General features: G+C 36.6%; 1 protein-coding gene across 7 annotated transcripts in view; it reads left to right on the plus strand.

Moving 5' to 3' along the window:
- The window catches only part of si:dkey-237h12.3 (teneurin-3), a 148,958-nt gene that overhangs the window by 30,286 nt on the left and 101,341 nt on the right, over positions 1-17,331 (plus strand). For 3 of the 7 annotated variants that reach the window (XM_058797083.1, XM_058797084.1, XM_058797086.1), the window contains one exon: positions 15,495-15,902. In XM_058797083.1, the coding sequence (XP_058653066.1) occupies positions 15,623-15,902 (280 nt within the window). In that variant the 5' untranslated portion in view covers positions 15,495-15,622. Of the gene's footprint in view, positions 1-3,266; positions 3,306-13,878; positions 13,934-15,494; positions 15,903-17,331 lie in introns of those variants that run through there. The other 4 variants (XM_058797085.1, XM_058797087.1, XM_058797088.1 and 1 more) reach the window with 3 other exon arrangements.

Here is a 17,331-nt window from a genome sequence, read left to right on the forward strand (position 1 = left end):
GTTGGGGAATTATACAGAGATACCACTGTTTTTTAATAAATAAACGTACAGCCTTTCAAGTAGGCTAGAGAGTATTTTATTGACCTGTTAATTTGCAAGCTGAAATACTCAGCGTCCTCGTACACTTTAATGGCATTGAATTCCGCCCAGCTGTACAGGAAATACTGAGCTGTCTTACGTCCCACAGCCTTTTTCTACTTGACATGCCATGAAAATGTTTGCAAATGTAATCGAGCACAAACAGGTAGTTAACCATTTATCTTCAGTGCATAAAACCGTGGTCCGGATTATGGGGTTGTCTTTCAAGGCTTGAACTCCCCAAAAAGAAAGTCAAAAGAAAAGGTTGGGGAGGTCTTAGAAGAAGTTAGGCATTTTTTTTCTGTACAAAAGTAGGTCTCAATAGAGTCTTAAGCAGCCTAATGATACAAAGTTAGACATGGGACAAGTTAGTCAGGGCACATATTTTGTCAACTGAGAACTGACTGTAGCGAACAAAAGTAGCGTTCGATATTGCACACAGTTTCCGGCGGTAGGTCGATAGGATAAATCACTCATTATGTATCATTTTATTTTTTTTATTTTTAACTTTCTTTAAGATACCTATTACAAATACGTCACAAAACATTTGGTGTTTAAAAAGATTTTTTCTTTGTCTCTGGCGCCACTAGCACAGTTAGCTAAACATCAAGGGTTACGAACTCCATCGCAAGGCATTTTCCACAGACAGAGCTTAAATAAACTCCCTTTTGCATAATTTTACATTCGCGTAAAATATATCCTTCAAATAAGAAAGTCATTGTAGGTAGGCTATTAGCACAATAAAGAAAAAGGTTATTCAAATTTGGATGACCAGACATGGTAGACTACGGAGATTTGAATATTTGTTACATCCACAGTTAGGTTATCATATTTATTTAAATCCCTATCATTCCTATTCATCTCGCTGACCTGATGCTGGACTGGCGCAGGCTCAAGAGCCTTTAGAATCATCAATGAAACATGATAACAAGATCTCAATTACAATTACAAGACACAAGCATTACAACCATCGTTTTAATGTTCCCTTTGTGTACGAAACACGGAGAATTGAGAAATTATCTTAAAATCCAGATTGCACTGGTCTAGTTAATCTGATCCTTGGTTATAAAACTCCTTAAAGGAGCCAGTCCATGCAAGTGACTGAACCGTTCATTTGCGAGTCCGATTAAACGCGGTCGCAGTTACATTATTGTCTCAGATTACTTATACATGGAGATGAGCATATCACTAATTGAGCTCATTTGTCATCAAGGGCACTGGTGGCACAAAGCGATTTACAAGACAATACATCATCAAATCAGTTCAACAAGGCTTATATTAATGGACACTCATTATAGACTCAGATTATTGAACAGTTACCAAGTAAGGTATGACTAAAATAGATTTTTAATTAGCATTGATTCATTCAAACTGATTCTGTTTCAGTTCTTTTGTAACGCTAACAACTCCTTAATCCGTCTCATAAAATACATATTGTGATCGAAAACTACCAAATATCCATATTCTATCCCAAAAGGCTTTTGCATGGTATGAAAAGCTAGAACTCATTGTGATACAACATGGCGGAACGAAAGAAGCACAACATCAGGATTTGTTGTGACCGAAAAGGTACTCACAGTAGAGGCCTGCCATTTTGATTTGTGCTCTGATTATCCCGATCATGATACAGAAACATTGTGTAGTTGATTCTTACATTCACGTTCTCTAGATCCATAGATTCACACTCTTTTGACACGTCGAGAATAAGACAATGAAGCTTTGAAGCCCAACAAATTCTCAGCCAGTTCATGCTATGATTTTACAGTTTTTGTGGCACGTTGAAAATAGAGGTCACATTGTGAACAGACCCTTGATTGCAGAGAAAACACATGGCCACATCATCCCCTGATTAGGGAAGAGCACACACATTGCCTGGTTGGGGGCTGAAAAAGGGCAGAGAGTGAGTGAAAAAAACAAAATGAAAGGTCACCCATGTCAGTTGCTTATTTAGAAGATATTGTCTCTCTCATGTATCACATATTCTGGCAGGAAGAGAGTGTCATAGCCTTTTACCTTGTATCAAACGGTTCAGATAACACCCAGGGCAACTAAAAAAGAAGCTAGCAGAAGTCAAGCTTCAATGAAGTGAAAGGTTGCATTCAGCCCTGCTCCATGCTTCATAAATCATGTGGCCCTCTTATTTAGTGTGTTTACTGCAAAGTTAGTGCTTTTAATATGCTGCACCATCAATGACCATTTATGACATCTTAAAATAAAAACAAATGTTTGCAGAACTAAATCATAATGACAGGCCTCTTAAATAATGTTACTGTAGTCAGTCTATTCTTTCCTTGGTATTTCTCCAATCTTTGCATCTGTAAATGACAATTTTATGCATTCTACTTGTTTGAAAAATGCTCTGAAGAACTAGTCAATTCTACAGTGACATTTTTGGCAGTTTATTGAGAGCCCTGGTCACTTCTTTCAATATTTGTTTATTTGCTTGAGCACTCCTGGTGAAGGTGCTTTTTTAGTCCAGCGCAGAGAGAGATAGAGTGAATAAGACTGTGTGTGTGTCTATGAAAGTAGTTCAGCCATCAGTGCCTATTTCAACAGTGCTAAGCAAACAGGCGCAGGTTAATGTACCCTGACAAACACACACTGCCAGCACGCCAGCCTTTGCGTATCACATTTACACTATATTTATTCTGCATAATCACAGTGGACAGACCCGATCTCTGTCGGCTTAACATTGTCCAGGTTATCGCAGCCTTTAAAGGATTAATCAGATTTATCGTCTACACACATTTATCGTCCCCCATATGCCATATTTTTAAAATGTAGAGGATCTGAAAATTGTCTTTGGCTGAAATCCATTTATAGCATTTGCATAAGATTTATCCGTTTTTAGCCATTACATGCTTCGACTAACAAGCACACAAATAAATGCTATAACAAACAAGTAAGCCAAAAGGCTGGCACAAATACATCTTGCTCAATATTTGCTTAAAGCAACAAAGTTTAACACCTCAAAGAATTAAAGGCTAATCAATTTAAAGTCACTGTTGGAAAATCAGAGATGTTGAACTGTTTGCCAGCAGTTGCAGTTACAGGATCCTACGGCCAAATTGACATCTGATTTCCCTCGTGAACTCCGGCACGTCAACAAGACTTTACACATATTGATTTCTCTTTAAACTGGTGTCATTTAAAATTGGCTTGTCACTAAAGTGGAGTGGAGGACAAATCAGGATTTCAAAAAATGCAGCGACACAAACACATGCAAAGTAAGTCTCAAAGGACTGGACTGTTTCAGCAAGAGCAAGTGCTTTTGATGGATATGGGCCGAATACCAGTCCTTTAATGAATAAGTTGTTGCAATGAAGTTGGCATATAGTGTTTCAAATTAGGCACTTGGTTTGTTGTTAAAGGCATGCTTGAAATTGAAATGTAATTTGTTGATTTTTTTTTTTTGCTAGTATTGTTGTATATCAAATCTACTTTTATTAGCTAAAAACCAGGCATATTTCAATGTGAGACAAGCTGAAATAAATGTCAGCCAATGTCTCTTGTGCATTGTGCCTCTGTGTGCTTATTAGCACTGAATTGTGATGGATTGCAACCTGCAGCATCTGTCTTTACATGACACTTTACATGATTTTACAAGAGTTAGTGGTGTGATGTATTGCTATTGCAGTTGTATCTTGAAACTTTCTGTCTCTTTGTGGCATCTAGAAAGTGTCTGTGCATTTCTGGTCATGCATTTTGTTTCACCCTAAGGGATAAGAACATTGTGGATTGTGCTTGTTTGTGTGTGTGTGTGTGTGCACGCAAGCGAGGTGCTACAAGTCAGAGACATTCTCTGTGTGCTATAGGTGTCCTAAAGTCCATGACAGACTTGGCTGCCTGCAGTACACTTTTCCAACCTCCATAACATCCTTGTTTCTTTTCCTATCAGTCTTAAATTCTCTCTCGTTCTCTTTTTCTCACTTCCCCCCATCTTCACCCGCCCTCCCACTCCCCCCGCACCACTCTCCAATTTGCTGTGGAGCTCTCTTGCCTGCCTCCTGCTGTGTTGGAGGCAGCCTATGATTTGCCACAGGCAGGAAGTGCGCTGACCAGGCAATGAAACTCGCCAGTATCCGTCTTCCAAACTGCCTCAGCTCTGGAACCAAGGGATTTACATTAATGTCCTGCAGAGATGACAGTCAAAAGCTAATGCTATATATGAGAACAAAAAATGAGGAGAAAAATGGGAACGGGTATAATATGAGAAATGAGTTAGGAGATGCATGTGGCAGAAATCATATTCTGTAATGAAATTAAATTGATGATTTTTTAAAATTCAGTGTAGGATGGAGTACATTCATTTGGATTAGGATGTCTAGTGTGGTGTGATTAGGTTTGTTTGCTGCTGAATACTTGAAAAACAGCTAAGAGGAAAACCCAATGTCACTTTTTAATTTGAGGTGAAAACTATTTCAGGTGATTACTGACAAAAATGTTCCTTAAAAAGTAATCAAAATCCACCATGTTGAAATCAAAGTTATTTTCCCTTCAATCTTCATCTTGATATCAAGTCAAGGCAAATTGGTTTATTCATTTGCTTTCCTCTGCTGTCACCGCATTTGCTCAATACTGCTGAATGATTTCACCTGAGCTTTCCCCTGTCAGTTCTCTCTTTTCATTTAACTTATCAAGTGAAAGAAAACTTGGTAGGTCATCTTTAAGTTTATGTAACCACAAAATATTGCATTCTGTACAGTCTATGCATTTAGATTTACAAGACACTGTGTTTATCTAAAAACCTCCATCACCTCTCAAGGGAACACTGTTGGCCATAATGCTAGCAATCAAGAGGTTTACATTCTTGTAAACATTGTTGATCTATATTTAGGGCCCTATGATTTCTGTGATATGGAAAACGCGGACGGAATCGCAGAATCCAGTCATAAAACGGAATTTACTGTATAACACGGAATGTCACAGAATTTGCCAAAGTTTGGATGAATAAATCAAAAGTATGTCAGTAAATCAAAATGTAATATGGACTAGTGTCTGTGAATATTAAGCTGCAAAAATACTATTTAAATACGAATCCTGCATGTTCTGCTTGTCTCTGTGTGAATGAATGGTGCAGGCACATGGTTTCGTTTACAACACGCATACTGAAACGCGCGTGGCACTCACAGTGTTTTCTGCTTCTGCCGTCTCAATATGTGAGTATGAACACGTGAAAATAATCTGTAGAACTGCCCTGCGAGTCACTTCATGAGCATTTTGCCATTTTCAGAAAAAAATTTTTTTCAGAAAAACCGTCATATATACAAACAGAAACTTAAATGTCTTCACAGCAACCCATCAAATTAAAAGTTTAGGTTAACTTGAAAAAACATTGACAGAAATATATTACTTAATGAAATGATACTACAACTACTAATACAATTATTATTAAATAATTATTCTTTAAGTAATATTGACCATAAAAAAACCCCCCAGAATTTATTTACTAGAAAAATTAAAATACATAGTATTTTTCAGGAAAAAAATTATATTTTTTATAAAATCAATTAATTAGAGATGCTTTTGATTATTACAATTTAATGAAACAGTTAAAATAGAATCCAGAAAATTAATGGAAAATACAGAATTTAGTCAAAATAAAACTGAATTTGAAAACGTATTTCATAGAGCCTTAAAAATTTAATTTATGTTAATGTTTTAACACACTGATGTTAAATTGTTTAAGTATCTTGATTTAAATTAGTTAGACAAGCTTTCTGATTAATATTTTTTAATTTAACTGTTAAAACAGAGTCTTTAACTGTTAAAACAACGGAATCCAGAGAAATTAAAACAGAAAATTTGGAATTTGGAAAAAAATAAAACGCATTTCATAGGGCAAAGTGCACACATGAATGTGGGAGATATGTGAGCCCAAGTTTATTTGTACAACACATTTTCTACACGCTGGTAATTTCAGTTTTGCCTTAAATAAATGATTTTAGGCTTGCCACTACAATTTATGTTTGCTTTATAATTTAGACTTTTTCATTCCTGTTCTGTTTTGAATAGATTTGTTGTGGAGTGAGGGGAACTAAAATACATGTAGTGTTTATATTGTTTGTAAATGGTAAATTTTCTGTAAATTGTAAATTTGACAGATATTTTAGATTATTTCCGAATACAATAATGTGACATACACAAATGCAACTGATCTATTTTTTTCTGTCAACAATGCATTTTTGTCCTGGTTGACTTAAATGCATGTGTACTGAATGCATGTATATATTCATAAACACGCACAAATATGATTTTCACCCTCCTATGATGAAACGTTTATGAATCATAAAGCTGCAGAAGTTATCTTCAGAACTGAGGGCGTAAGAAAAAAAAGCCCATGGCAGTGCCGTGTGAGGCTTTTCAGTGAAATGTTTTTTTAAAAAGAACCTGTGATCTCTGTATTCTGATACTGAGTGTGCTATCATGCCCTATATAACCTCGGCGCCTACCTCTTCAAATGCTGACATGAGGGGAATTGTAAAAGTTTTGCTTGATCATTTTAAGGCCCATGCCGAAACACGTATTCATTTAGAAATTGCCCATTTAATTGGAAGTGCAGTAATTAAAACACTTCTTCAAAACAGCCATTGAGGACGTCGTCATCTTGCAAGAGGACTTTTGTGCATTATTATGTAGGCTAATTTAAGAAAATACTGTGTCTTATTGGTCTTAAAGCAATAATTCGGGATCACTCAAACCATTAGTCATCTCTAAAGAAGCTGCACATCCTAGTCAATGTTTTTCGTCAGAATATCAGACATAAATGCGCTAAATTAAATCTCACCGGCAAACCTCTCACTCCAAATGCGTCCAAGAAAAGCACAGCCTTGAGGTCATGAATACTGAAAAAGAGGAACACAAGTGGATGTGTCTTCCTCCAGGCCTGTGCACATCTGTGTCTTCTGCGTCGCATCTCCACCGTGATGCGGGGGTGGTGAAAATGACGACCCCCAGACAATAGTGGCACTATCCCAGGGTGCAGCAGTGTAGTGTGGGAACAGGCACCGGCTAATGGAAGCGTGCCCTTGTTTCCCGTCTGTATTTTTTCTTCCCGTTGTCTCACAGCGAGCGAGTGGCTGGGCTGGGCTCAGGGAGAGCAGTGCAGCGCATGAATTATGCAAAGCTGTCAAAGCAAGCTATTGTCGGTGGTGGCGGCCACACTAAAGCTCAGAACGGGCTGAGTGGGGGGCGGCGGTGATGGAGGGGAGGGGTTCTGTATTTCTTTGGGCTATGTGCACTTAGTATCCTGGAGCGAACTTTAGTGGCTGGTCGCGGACTGCAGAGGCTGATTTGAAAGATTTGGGCAGGAGGATTAAAGAAAGGCTTCCAGACGGGAGAGTAAGGCAGTGAAATGATGGAGGAGGATGCTGCTGATGCAGACATAAAAATGATTTTGATTCAATTAAAGTATAATGCATCCTAATGAGATGCTAACGCTGGAGAAACCGACTTATATCTTCACCTTTACTGTTTGCGGAATGGTGGGTGTTAAATGAATTCTTAATCTTAATCTTAATGTGGGGAGTTATAAAATTTATGCTTGTGCAGTTCTATATAATCATAGGCATAAATAAACAATGCAGCCGCCATGGATGTTAACAACAGAGCGATGCCATCTGGGTACTCTGTCACAGAGAGAGGTCTTACAGACTACCACCAAGAATTTATTATGTACACAGTACTAAATAATGAGCAGGATTACTCACTTTCCGTATGGTGAAACCATGCCATTAATGACCACTAGAGCGTTTTCTATAAATTGGAGAGTGAAGTAGCAACTTACTGTATCAGGTTTTTTTATTTTGTGCATTTTGTTCGCAGCAACCCATTTGGAGTGATGTATGATTTGACCCATTCTTAAGTTGCATCAGATAAATATATAAATCAGGGAATTGCAGATTTAACTCTGAATGTTTATTCCAGTCTCAGGTTTCTTTCTGACTTTTGTTGTGTTTCTTTCTTTTGTTGCCCCCTTTATGTAAAGCGCTTTGAGTACCCAGAAAAGCGCTATATAAATTAAACAAATTATTATTACATTATTATTAGTGAGTGCTACAAAAACAGAAAATACAGCAAAGATTATTTGAGGAGATTATATGTGAGACTATAAACGTATGAAGAGAAAACCGATAACTCCATTTTTTTTTTTTGCGGTTTCTAAGTAATATCAATCAAACTGCTGTTGGGTTGTTTTGATTAAGTAATAATAACTTAAACAAATACAGGTCATTTACAAAATTAAGTTTAATTGAAAGTAGGGTGACCATACGTGTCATTTTTCCCAGACATGTCCATGCCAGGATTTGTTTTGGCTTTGTTTTCCTGTTTTCATGCTTGCTGAAGATAATGATAAAAAAGTAGTTTGACCAATAACATGCAGGCATTGTACATAATGGACCAATCATGGTGTGTGTGAGAAGGTGGGATCTATGGTCAAAGCGATGCAATTACGCGTATATATTAGGTTTGTTCGACTTAAAAGCAGCGCAGCTCAGACCGATCAGTGTTTGACATCAAAGTACCTCAAGAGTGTTTTGAAAGCATAAGGAACCGTCTGTATGGTACTTTTGATGTCATACACCGATCGGTCAAAACCTAGATATTTTAGGCAATATAGAAATACTGGCCAGGACGCATCTAGGAAAAATGGCACGTATGGTCACCCTGTTGAAAGTATGTTTTTGGATAACTCCAACAGTTGTTTTTTTAAAAAAGCAGATACAGTGGGGCAAAAAAGTATTTAGTCAGCCACCAATTGTGCAAGTTCTCCCACTTAAAAAGATGAGAGAGGCCTGTAATTTTCATCATAGGTATACCTCAACTATGAGAGACAAAATGAGAAAAAAATCCAGAAAATCACATTGTAGGATTTTAAAGAATTAATTGGTAAATTCCTCGGTAAAATAAGTATTTGGTCACCTACAAACAAGCAAGATTTCTGGCTCTCATAGACCTGTAACTTCTTCTTTAAGAGGCTCCTCTGTCCTCCACTTGTTACCTGTATTAATGGCATCTGTTTGAACTCGTTATCAGTATAAAAGACACCTGTCCACAACCTCAAACAGTCCAACTCCAAACTCCACCATGGCCAAGACCAAAGAGCTGTCAAAGGACACCAGAAACAAAATTGTAGACCTGCACCAGGCTGGGAAGACTGAATCTGCAATAGGTAAGCAGCTTGGTGTGAAAAAAATCAACTGTGGGAGCAATTATTAGAAAATGGAAGACATACAAGACCACTGATAATCTCCCTCGATCTGGGGCTCCACGCAAGATCTCACCCCGTGGGGTCAAAATGATCACAAGAACTGTGAGCAAAAATCCCAGAACCACACGAGGGGACCTAGTGAATGACCTGCAGAGAGCTGGGACCAAAGAAACAAAGGCTACCATCAGTAACACACTGCGCCGCCAGGGACTCAAATCCTTCAGTGCCAGACGTGTCCCCCTGCTTAAGCCAGTACATGTCCGGCCAGTCTGAAGTTTGCTAGAGAGCATTTGGATGATCCAGAAGAGGATTGGGAGAATGTCATATGGTCAGATGAAACCAAAATAGAACTTTTTTGTCGGTCGGAGTTGCATCCAAAGAACACCATACCTACTTTCCCTCACCATTGTAATGCGCTGCTTTTGCAAGGTTCCCTGAAAAAGTTTCAGCTTTTATTTTCCTTTTATGCCCTGAAGAAGATATCACAGGTTCGTCAAAATTATCCATCCTCGATCACTTTTAGTCAGCATTGATGAAACTCCTCTCAGCTAGCACGTCTTTTCAAAGTGAAAGTAGCCTTGTCACCTGACCTGAATACAGCGCACTGATTCGCTAAAATGGACTTATCGGTTTCTGTTCACAAACAACAAGGGCGCTTGTCGGCTTCTGCAGTAAAACGTGAACTCGTGATGCCTTGGAAGTGGACAATATCGGCTTTTTTGACAAAACGTGTTTAGGGTTCAGATCGTGCTATATGTGGAGAATGCACGACAATCAGCTCTTTTTTTTTTTTTTTTTAAGTACCGTTTATCAGTTTTTGCAAATAAACTCTTCATATATTGAGAGCATCAGATTTTTCCACTCTGTTTTGGTCCCATTTCTCCTCTCTGAAGTTTTTAGGTTGAGTTTAATCTCTTTCATTTTCACATTTTTACTGTCTATAATAAAATAAGAAATGAGTCTATAACTCTGTTACAATTAAATGCGACAATATATTTGTATAAAATAGAGTCTTCAATAATAAGCAGTGTTCCCAAAAAAGTTTACTTAACGCTCTTAAATGAAAAGGTTTAAAAAGAGAGTTTTCACAGCGATGCTATAGAACAAAGAACCTTTCAATGAACAGTTCCTAAAGTGACCATTTTTTGTCTTAGTGTGAAGAACATTTTAAAGACTCTTAAGAAGCTTTGCCAACTATAAACAATGTTAAAGATTAGAACCATCAATGTCAATAAAAAAAACCTTATAAAATATTGTAAGTTTTCTGTAGATGAAGCCCTTTTCCTTTGCGTTTAAATCGTCTGATCTTTTTTATTCGTCTCTTTGGCCTATTTGTCATTGTTTTTGAAAAATGTTTATGCATACAGTTACACTGCATTGCAGCATGCTTCTGAAGATACATACATCAGCCTCTTAGAAGTTTACTCAAAGTTACTTTTTACTAAGGATGATTGTGTGCAATGTTCCGGTTGAAAAGCTTGTTAGTTATCCTATCTGCTGGGACTCTGAGCTGGAGTTTTTACAGCTAGACCATCTCCCCCTTGGCCTTCTCTCACCAAGCTACCATCCCATGTCTCACTGGATGAGCAGCTTTGAAGCAAATTTATATACTCCAGAGAAGTAACTGGATACTGTTAAAGTCTGTGGTCTCTTTAAAAAGCCTATATTTTATCTATTTCCAGCAATATGTTTCCATACCAAAATAGTCGAAACAAGCAGAAGAGTCATAGTGCTGTGATGACTAACCCATTTGCCTGGAAGTTTGCTTATTAGGTAGGATACATCGTTACTTCTTATATTTACTATTCATACTGATGTCATGAATTATTAATTAACCCTAGGTTACACTTTGAATAGGAACAAAATTAAACTGATGTTTAGGATATGGAAACTGATGTTAAAGAGGTTTAGAGGAATGATGGCGAGAAATGATAGAGGTTAAGCAAATTAATGCGTATGGGATACATACTGTAGAATAGTTCTTGTAAAAAAAGATTTTCAAGGATGCACATAAATTGCTTTTGCTGCTAAATATGATGCAACAATAAAAAGAAAATAATAAGGCTGAACCATAGCGTACCCATGAAAATGCTGTGGAATCAAATGATGAAAATACATGAGAAATGTACTGCTTGGGTGTGAAAAGGTTGATAAGTTAGATCTGGGGTTAACGAAGTCAGATGAAGATAGGAAGGCGGGCACACAACATCTGGATGGTAGTACTAGGCTTGCAGGCTTTGCCATTTGCTATGATGATCATTATTTATGGAGTTTGGGGTCAGAGGTGGAATCCGATATCCGCAGCTAGTCCCAATGAAATGTAATTACCGAACAAAGAGACTTGCTGTAGATGTGCAGTTTCAGGCATCAGACCCACGCTCTCACACCATCCACAGAATACACAATGTGCTTCAGGTAAGAAAGATGGGTCATGAAGGTTGCCACCAATTTATTTAACCATGGGTGACTGCGTTGGTTGAAAGTCATGGTGCCTTATCTGGCGGTGCTCTCAGTTATTGTGAATCCATTAGGTGTGGACAAACATCACATACAGCTTTCCAGAACAGGATAAACCCAGTCAGATCATTCAGAAAATTTCGGATATTTTTTGATTGACAACGGAAAGTTTGAAAGAACAACAACAAATGGATTTCAGAGAGGTTGCAAAGTGATTCCACAATAATTCTGACTACTTTATTGTTATTATTTAGTGCATGTAATCAGGCTGTTATGTTATATATATATATATATATATATATATATATATATATATTTTTTTTTTTTTTTTTTTAAATCACTGTTGATAACGTCTTTGCTCAGTCTTGAGAAATTCCACCCTCTGACCTTAAACCTGTAATGAACTCCTATGTTTAAAGTGGCAGATGGAATGGGATAAATACCATACTGTTTTTTTTACAAATCGTAGTATGATCAATTTCTTTTTACTAGGTGCCGTTTAGGTCACTCAGGATTTACACATGGCTATTTACTGAAAGGTGAAGAATCACCATCATGCCTTTCTTGTCAAACTCTAATGATCATATCACATTCTATCTTCCTGGACAGTGGTGTATTTTTTTTTTAAAAGTATCATGAATGTATTTTAGATTTTTTTTTATTTTGTATTCTTAAATGTCTTTTTTGATAATTGTGACTACTGTTATACACTTTGTTATTGATGTGAAAATAGCATTGCTGCTGACAAAAAAATTAAATGTCTGTCCTCATTTCCTGAAAGATTCTTTGGCAAACACAATTTTTTTTCTATGGCATCGCTATGAAAACCCCCTTTTGAAATCTGTATTTTTAAAACTGTGTACAGCTTTCCTTCTCTAATTTTCATTTTTGAATAAACTATCACTTTACCTTAAAAGTAAAATGTTTTATTTGCTTTTCATTTGGCAGATCATTTATGATTGTAGTTTTTTTTTTTTTTCCTGTTTTGTTGGTCATCCGTAGAGCCCGAGGTCATGATCCACTTTCATTCTCACCTTTCTTCAGTTACACCAGATGGTCGGTCGGACATCTGATTTAGTGAAACCGTTGCCATTAGATCATCGTAAGTGAGGTATAGTCAAGTGACATCTTCTTGCCTGGTTGCCTCTTGCTACAGTATAGTTCCCATTGGCCTCTCTGCTCACTGCTGAGTCTTTGCTTTTCAATGGCCCCATGGGTCAGTGCCCATCTGAGCATGATATGACCGCCAGAGCTCTACTGTGATTTATATCTCTGCTTCTCATTCCTTCTAAATGTTTGTAAGTGGGTGATTCCTAGCCTATATTTGCTAAAACTCATGCCAACAACATTTTTTTTTTTTTTTTGGTGTCCTTGATGGAAAGGTTTAATAATTCTAACCAAGCTCTGCATGATTGAAGGAAATTTAGGAGCACAATTTCATTTTTAATTTATTTCAGTGCATTTGATTGCTCACTAATCAGCCATCGTTCTTTTTGTCTTGGAAATTAATCCGATGATAATCTTACAGTCTCTGAGACCAGTTTTAAGGGCGTTTAAGGCTAGACCAGTATGTCTGAGCCTCCCTTGCTCCTGGCTAATCTAAATTGATCCGAATACGGGGGCCGTGTTACCCGAGGATAACTCAGTGGGTGCTGTCCAATGCAATGAAGGATAGAGGGTTTCTGCTGGTGTGTTCAGTCGGCCTACTGCGCCTTTGCGCAACATCGCACTCACACAAGAGAATCAAATGACCAGTGCTATAAAGAGAGCTACATTTAATTTATCTGGCTGAAATACTGTCTAATAAACTACAGTTCACTCTCTCTTTCTGACAGGAACATTTTGATTCTGGCGCATCATTTATTTTACCCCAATCGTATCCCATTACTGTGGCCGTATGCAGTAATGCTGACCTAGTCTGCTCTGTTTCCTCCTACAGTGTTTTATTATCCTCATTGTTTCTCTTGTCCTCTTTATAGTGCTTTAAACTGACAGTGGGGTCTCTAGGCAAATGCTTTCTGCACTTGTGTCTGTGTCGATTGTTCCACTAGATAAGATAGACGACACTCGCGAAGAAGCCCTGGAATATCCTTAAACTCACACACCAGTGAAACTCAACCAATTCTCCAGAGCTTTGTCGAACGGTTTTGGCACAAACCTCCCAGGAAACCTACTAAAGGCTTACAAGTATGTGAGGATCTCTCATGACAAAGCCAGTGCAATGAAAGCGAGCATTTTTAGTATCACTTCGTTTGACTTTGTCTTTGCTGGAAAACACAGACTTTTTCTTTCTGTGGAGGACTAAGGTGAATTCTGTTTCAACATGCTTGAATGAAAGAAATAGTTCACCTAGTCATTAAAATTTTAACTTTCTTCTGTGAAACACAATAGAAGATAACTGAATATTTTTGTTTTTAAGTATTTTTTTTTTTTTTATAATTTAATAACAATAAAATAATACATAATAAAACAATTAAATGTTTTTTGGTGAATTTTGGACCCTATTGACTTTCATTGTATTGACAAAAACAGTTCCTCTTTTCAAAACAAAATTATATTTTCTGAATATTATACAGTATGTACTGTATACCGTATTGTCCCGAATATAAGACGACCCTGATTATAAGACGACCCCCCTTTTTCCAGATGTACATTTTGGAAAAAGGCTTTTTGAAAACAAAATCTTGTTTTTGTTTTTTTTCTCTCTCTGTAAAACACATTTTTTCTTAAATTATTTTCAAATTGCATATTTTTCCTATTTTAATTTTTGTTTTGAAAGTATGGTAAATACTGGTAAAATGTACCAATAATGGCATTGAAAAATATACACTTTTTGATATACCATAAAAATAACAGGTAGCCCATCTTAATTATATAACATTTAGGCTATCAATCTCATAGTAGCCTACCAAAATTTTATTAACCGTAGAAGTGAAATCTTATTGTAGTCTTCAAATCTGGGTACTGTCTTATGTTTTAAAATCACTTACAGAGGAAGTTTGTTCTCATCAGATCAGGCTAACGTGACAGTCACGATCATGCTGCTGTAAGCTTTTCTTTTTCTTTTATTTTCACTCGCGATCTTCTAACATTATTACAACACACATTACATTACATATTTCATGGCACACTCGTTTTATGCATTTTTGGCGCCACCTATTGTTGTGGGTGTGTTACTGACATGTCAAAGTCTAGACCCCGAATATAAGACCACCGCGTTTTTTCAGATGTATTTCCAAGAAAAAAACATCGTCTTATATTCCTGTCAATGCGGTATATATTATATAGATTTATTCTAAAATACAATACAATACAGTGTACATATATAATATAATATAATATAATATAATATAATATAATATGACATAATATAATATAATATAGTAATATATTATAATCTATTTTAGGAGAAAAGCATTCATTAAAGTTTCATTATTTATATTGTGCTTAATAGATAAATATTGTGAATGTAAATGCAAAAAAAGTATGTGCTTACAAACCTCAAGAGATTAATTATATGGTTTAACAGTGTTATGAGAAAAATACTAGTCGCTGCACCCCCTCTTACTTTATCTTAGTGACTAATTGTTCTTTAAAGGCTGTACAAGGAACACGATGAACTAAGCAGGAGCGACATCGCACTAGGGCTTTGTTTCAGCATCCTACTTGTCTTCTCTTTCTTCTTTTGCTGCCTTCTTTACCCGTTTCTTTCTCTCACTAAGCAGTGTTTTTTTTTTGTGTCTCTAAGCAGGTGGGAGTGGAACTTAGAGTGGAGAAAGAGGTGCGGAGACAGATCGACAGCTGGAAAGAAGCAAACTAGAACAGACAGCAGCAAGAGAGAAGCGTAGAAGAGGAGGAACACAGCATGAATGTAGCATGGAGGTGAAGGAGCGTCGGCCTTACTGCTCTCTCTCTCGGAGCAGGAGAGAACGAGGGAGAGACTGGGAGAGGGAAGGAGACAGAGAGGAGGGGGAGGGCTACAGGGAGGGTCCCGGCAACCGCCGTCACACCGGCTCATCCTCCGTCCTTACCCAGAAGTCCTATAGCTCCAGTGAGACGCTGAAGGCCTTTGATCAACACCCATCCACCCAGGGACTTTATGGGCATCGCATGCCAGACATGGTGCCAAGGGACACTGAGGAATACAGAGCTCCAGGTAAGTGCTCTTTAACATTCACCATATGGACAGGAGACTCTGGAGTCCTTCAGGCTTGCAGATGTGATGTTTTTTTAAAACCAACAAGGAAAAGAAAAACGAAAGGCATTTGAAATACTAAAAACAAAACATAAAAAATAAGAAATGCAGTATACAGCACTAAACTGAATAAACATGTATATATTGACATATATTCACTCTAAAAAAGATTTTATGGTATATAAAAATGATTTTGCATGAAACGTTTCAGCGTGCACAATGTAATATTGTAATGAAGATGAAACTATATCTTTTTAAATTAAATAAGTCCATTATAGCATACTGGGATACATGACCGGTCAGTAACGTGACCTAACTTCACCTTGACCTCTAACCCAAACAGGAGCTAAATCTTCAAATTTAATTCAATTTTATCCAGAAAGTAAATCCCATGTCCTTGACAAAACATTCTAGACCATAAAGAGAAGACATTATTTTCTAAGTACATTTTAGGTCAAAGATCATTTCATAAAGTTTGCCGTAATTGAGTATGCAATAAAATCCACACAGAAAAACAGCCATTATAACAATAATAATTATAATAATAAAGAAATATTTTTATTTAAATAAATTAAATCAAGCTGATTGTTTTTATTTTATTGTTTCACTATTCAATCAAACACATACAAAGACGTATGCATTTATTTCTACAATAAAACAAATACTAAAAGAAAAGGAATAAAATTAATTTTAATATCACTGTGGTTGCACAATTGTTACCAGCTATGTATGCTTTCAATCCTGGATAATTTTTATTGTTATTTATTTTTTATTTTTTTTTGTATTTTCCCTCTCCTTTTCTTATAAACAGCAATTACATACAATGTAACATGGGCAGCTAATTCTTTATAACTCTTAAAGGAACTATATTGCAGACCATTTACTGTTCAATGAACACATTAAATAAAAGTCTGATCGTATGGGTTGCAAACAGCAATTTAACAGCTGTGTTGCACTGTGATCCAACACCTACGTTTTATATCTTGAATACATTTTATATACTGTAGACCAAGCTGCAAAAGTAGTAGAGGTTGCTTTATGCAAAGCACTAATTATCTAGAAATGTAAGCCATTTAATGAAATTTTAATTAGAGTAAGTTACATATATTATTTCAGCCTGTCATTGAAACAGTCTAAAACAAAGTATTTTCAATCAGTACAGAACAGTTTTGTTAGACAGCTGAATTCAGGTTGGCCACCTTCATTTTCATTTCATTTTGATATTTTATAAAGCCCACCAGACACTCATTTGCTGATTATTTACTATCTATTCAAACAATTTTATAAATATTTTATGGTTTATCATGATAAGACACTTTTTAAGTGGAAGGGTAGGATACTGCTCATTCAAATTTAATTTCATTAGAAATACACTTAGTTGGTTAATTGT

This window comes from Onychostoma macrolepis, chromosome 14 (genome assembly GCF_012432095.1).
Source record: "Onychostoma macrolepis isolate SWU-2019 chromosome 14, ASM1243209v1, whole genome shotgun sequence".
Taxonomy (NCBI): Eukaryota; Metazoa; Chordata; class Actinopteri; order Cypriniformes; family Cyprinidae; genus Onychostoma; species Onychostoma macrolepis.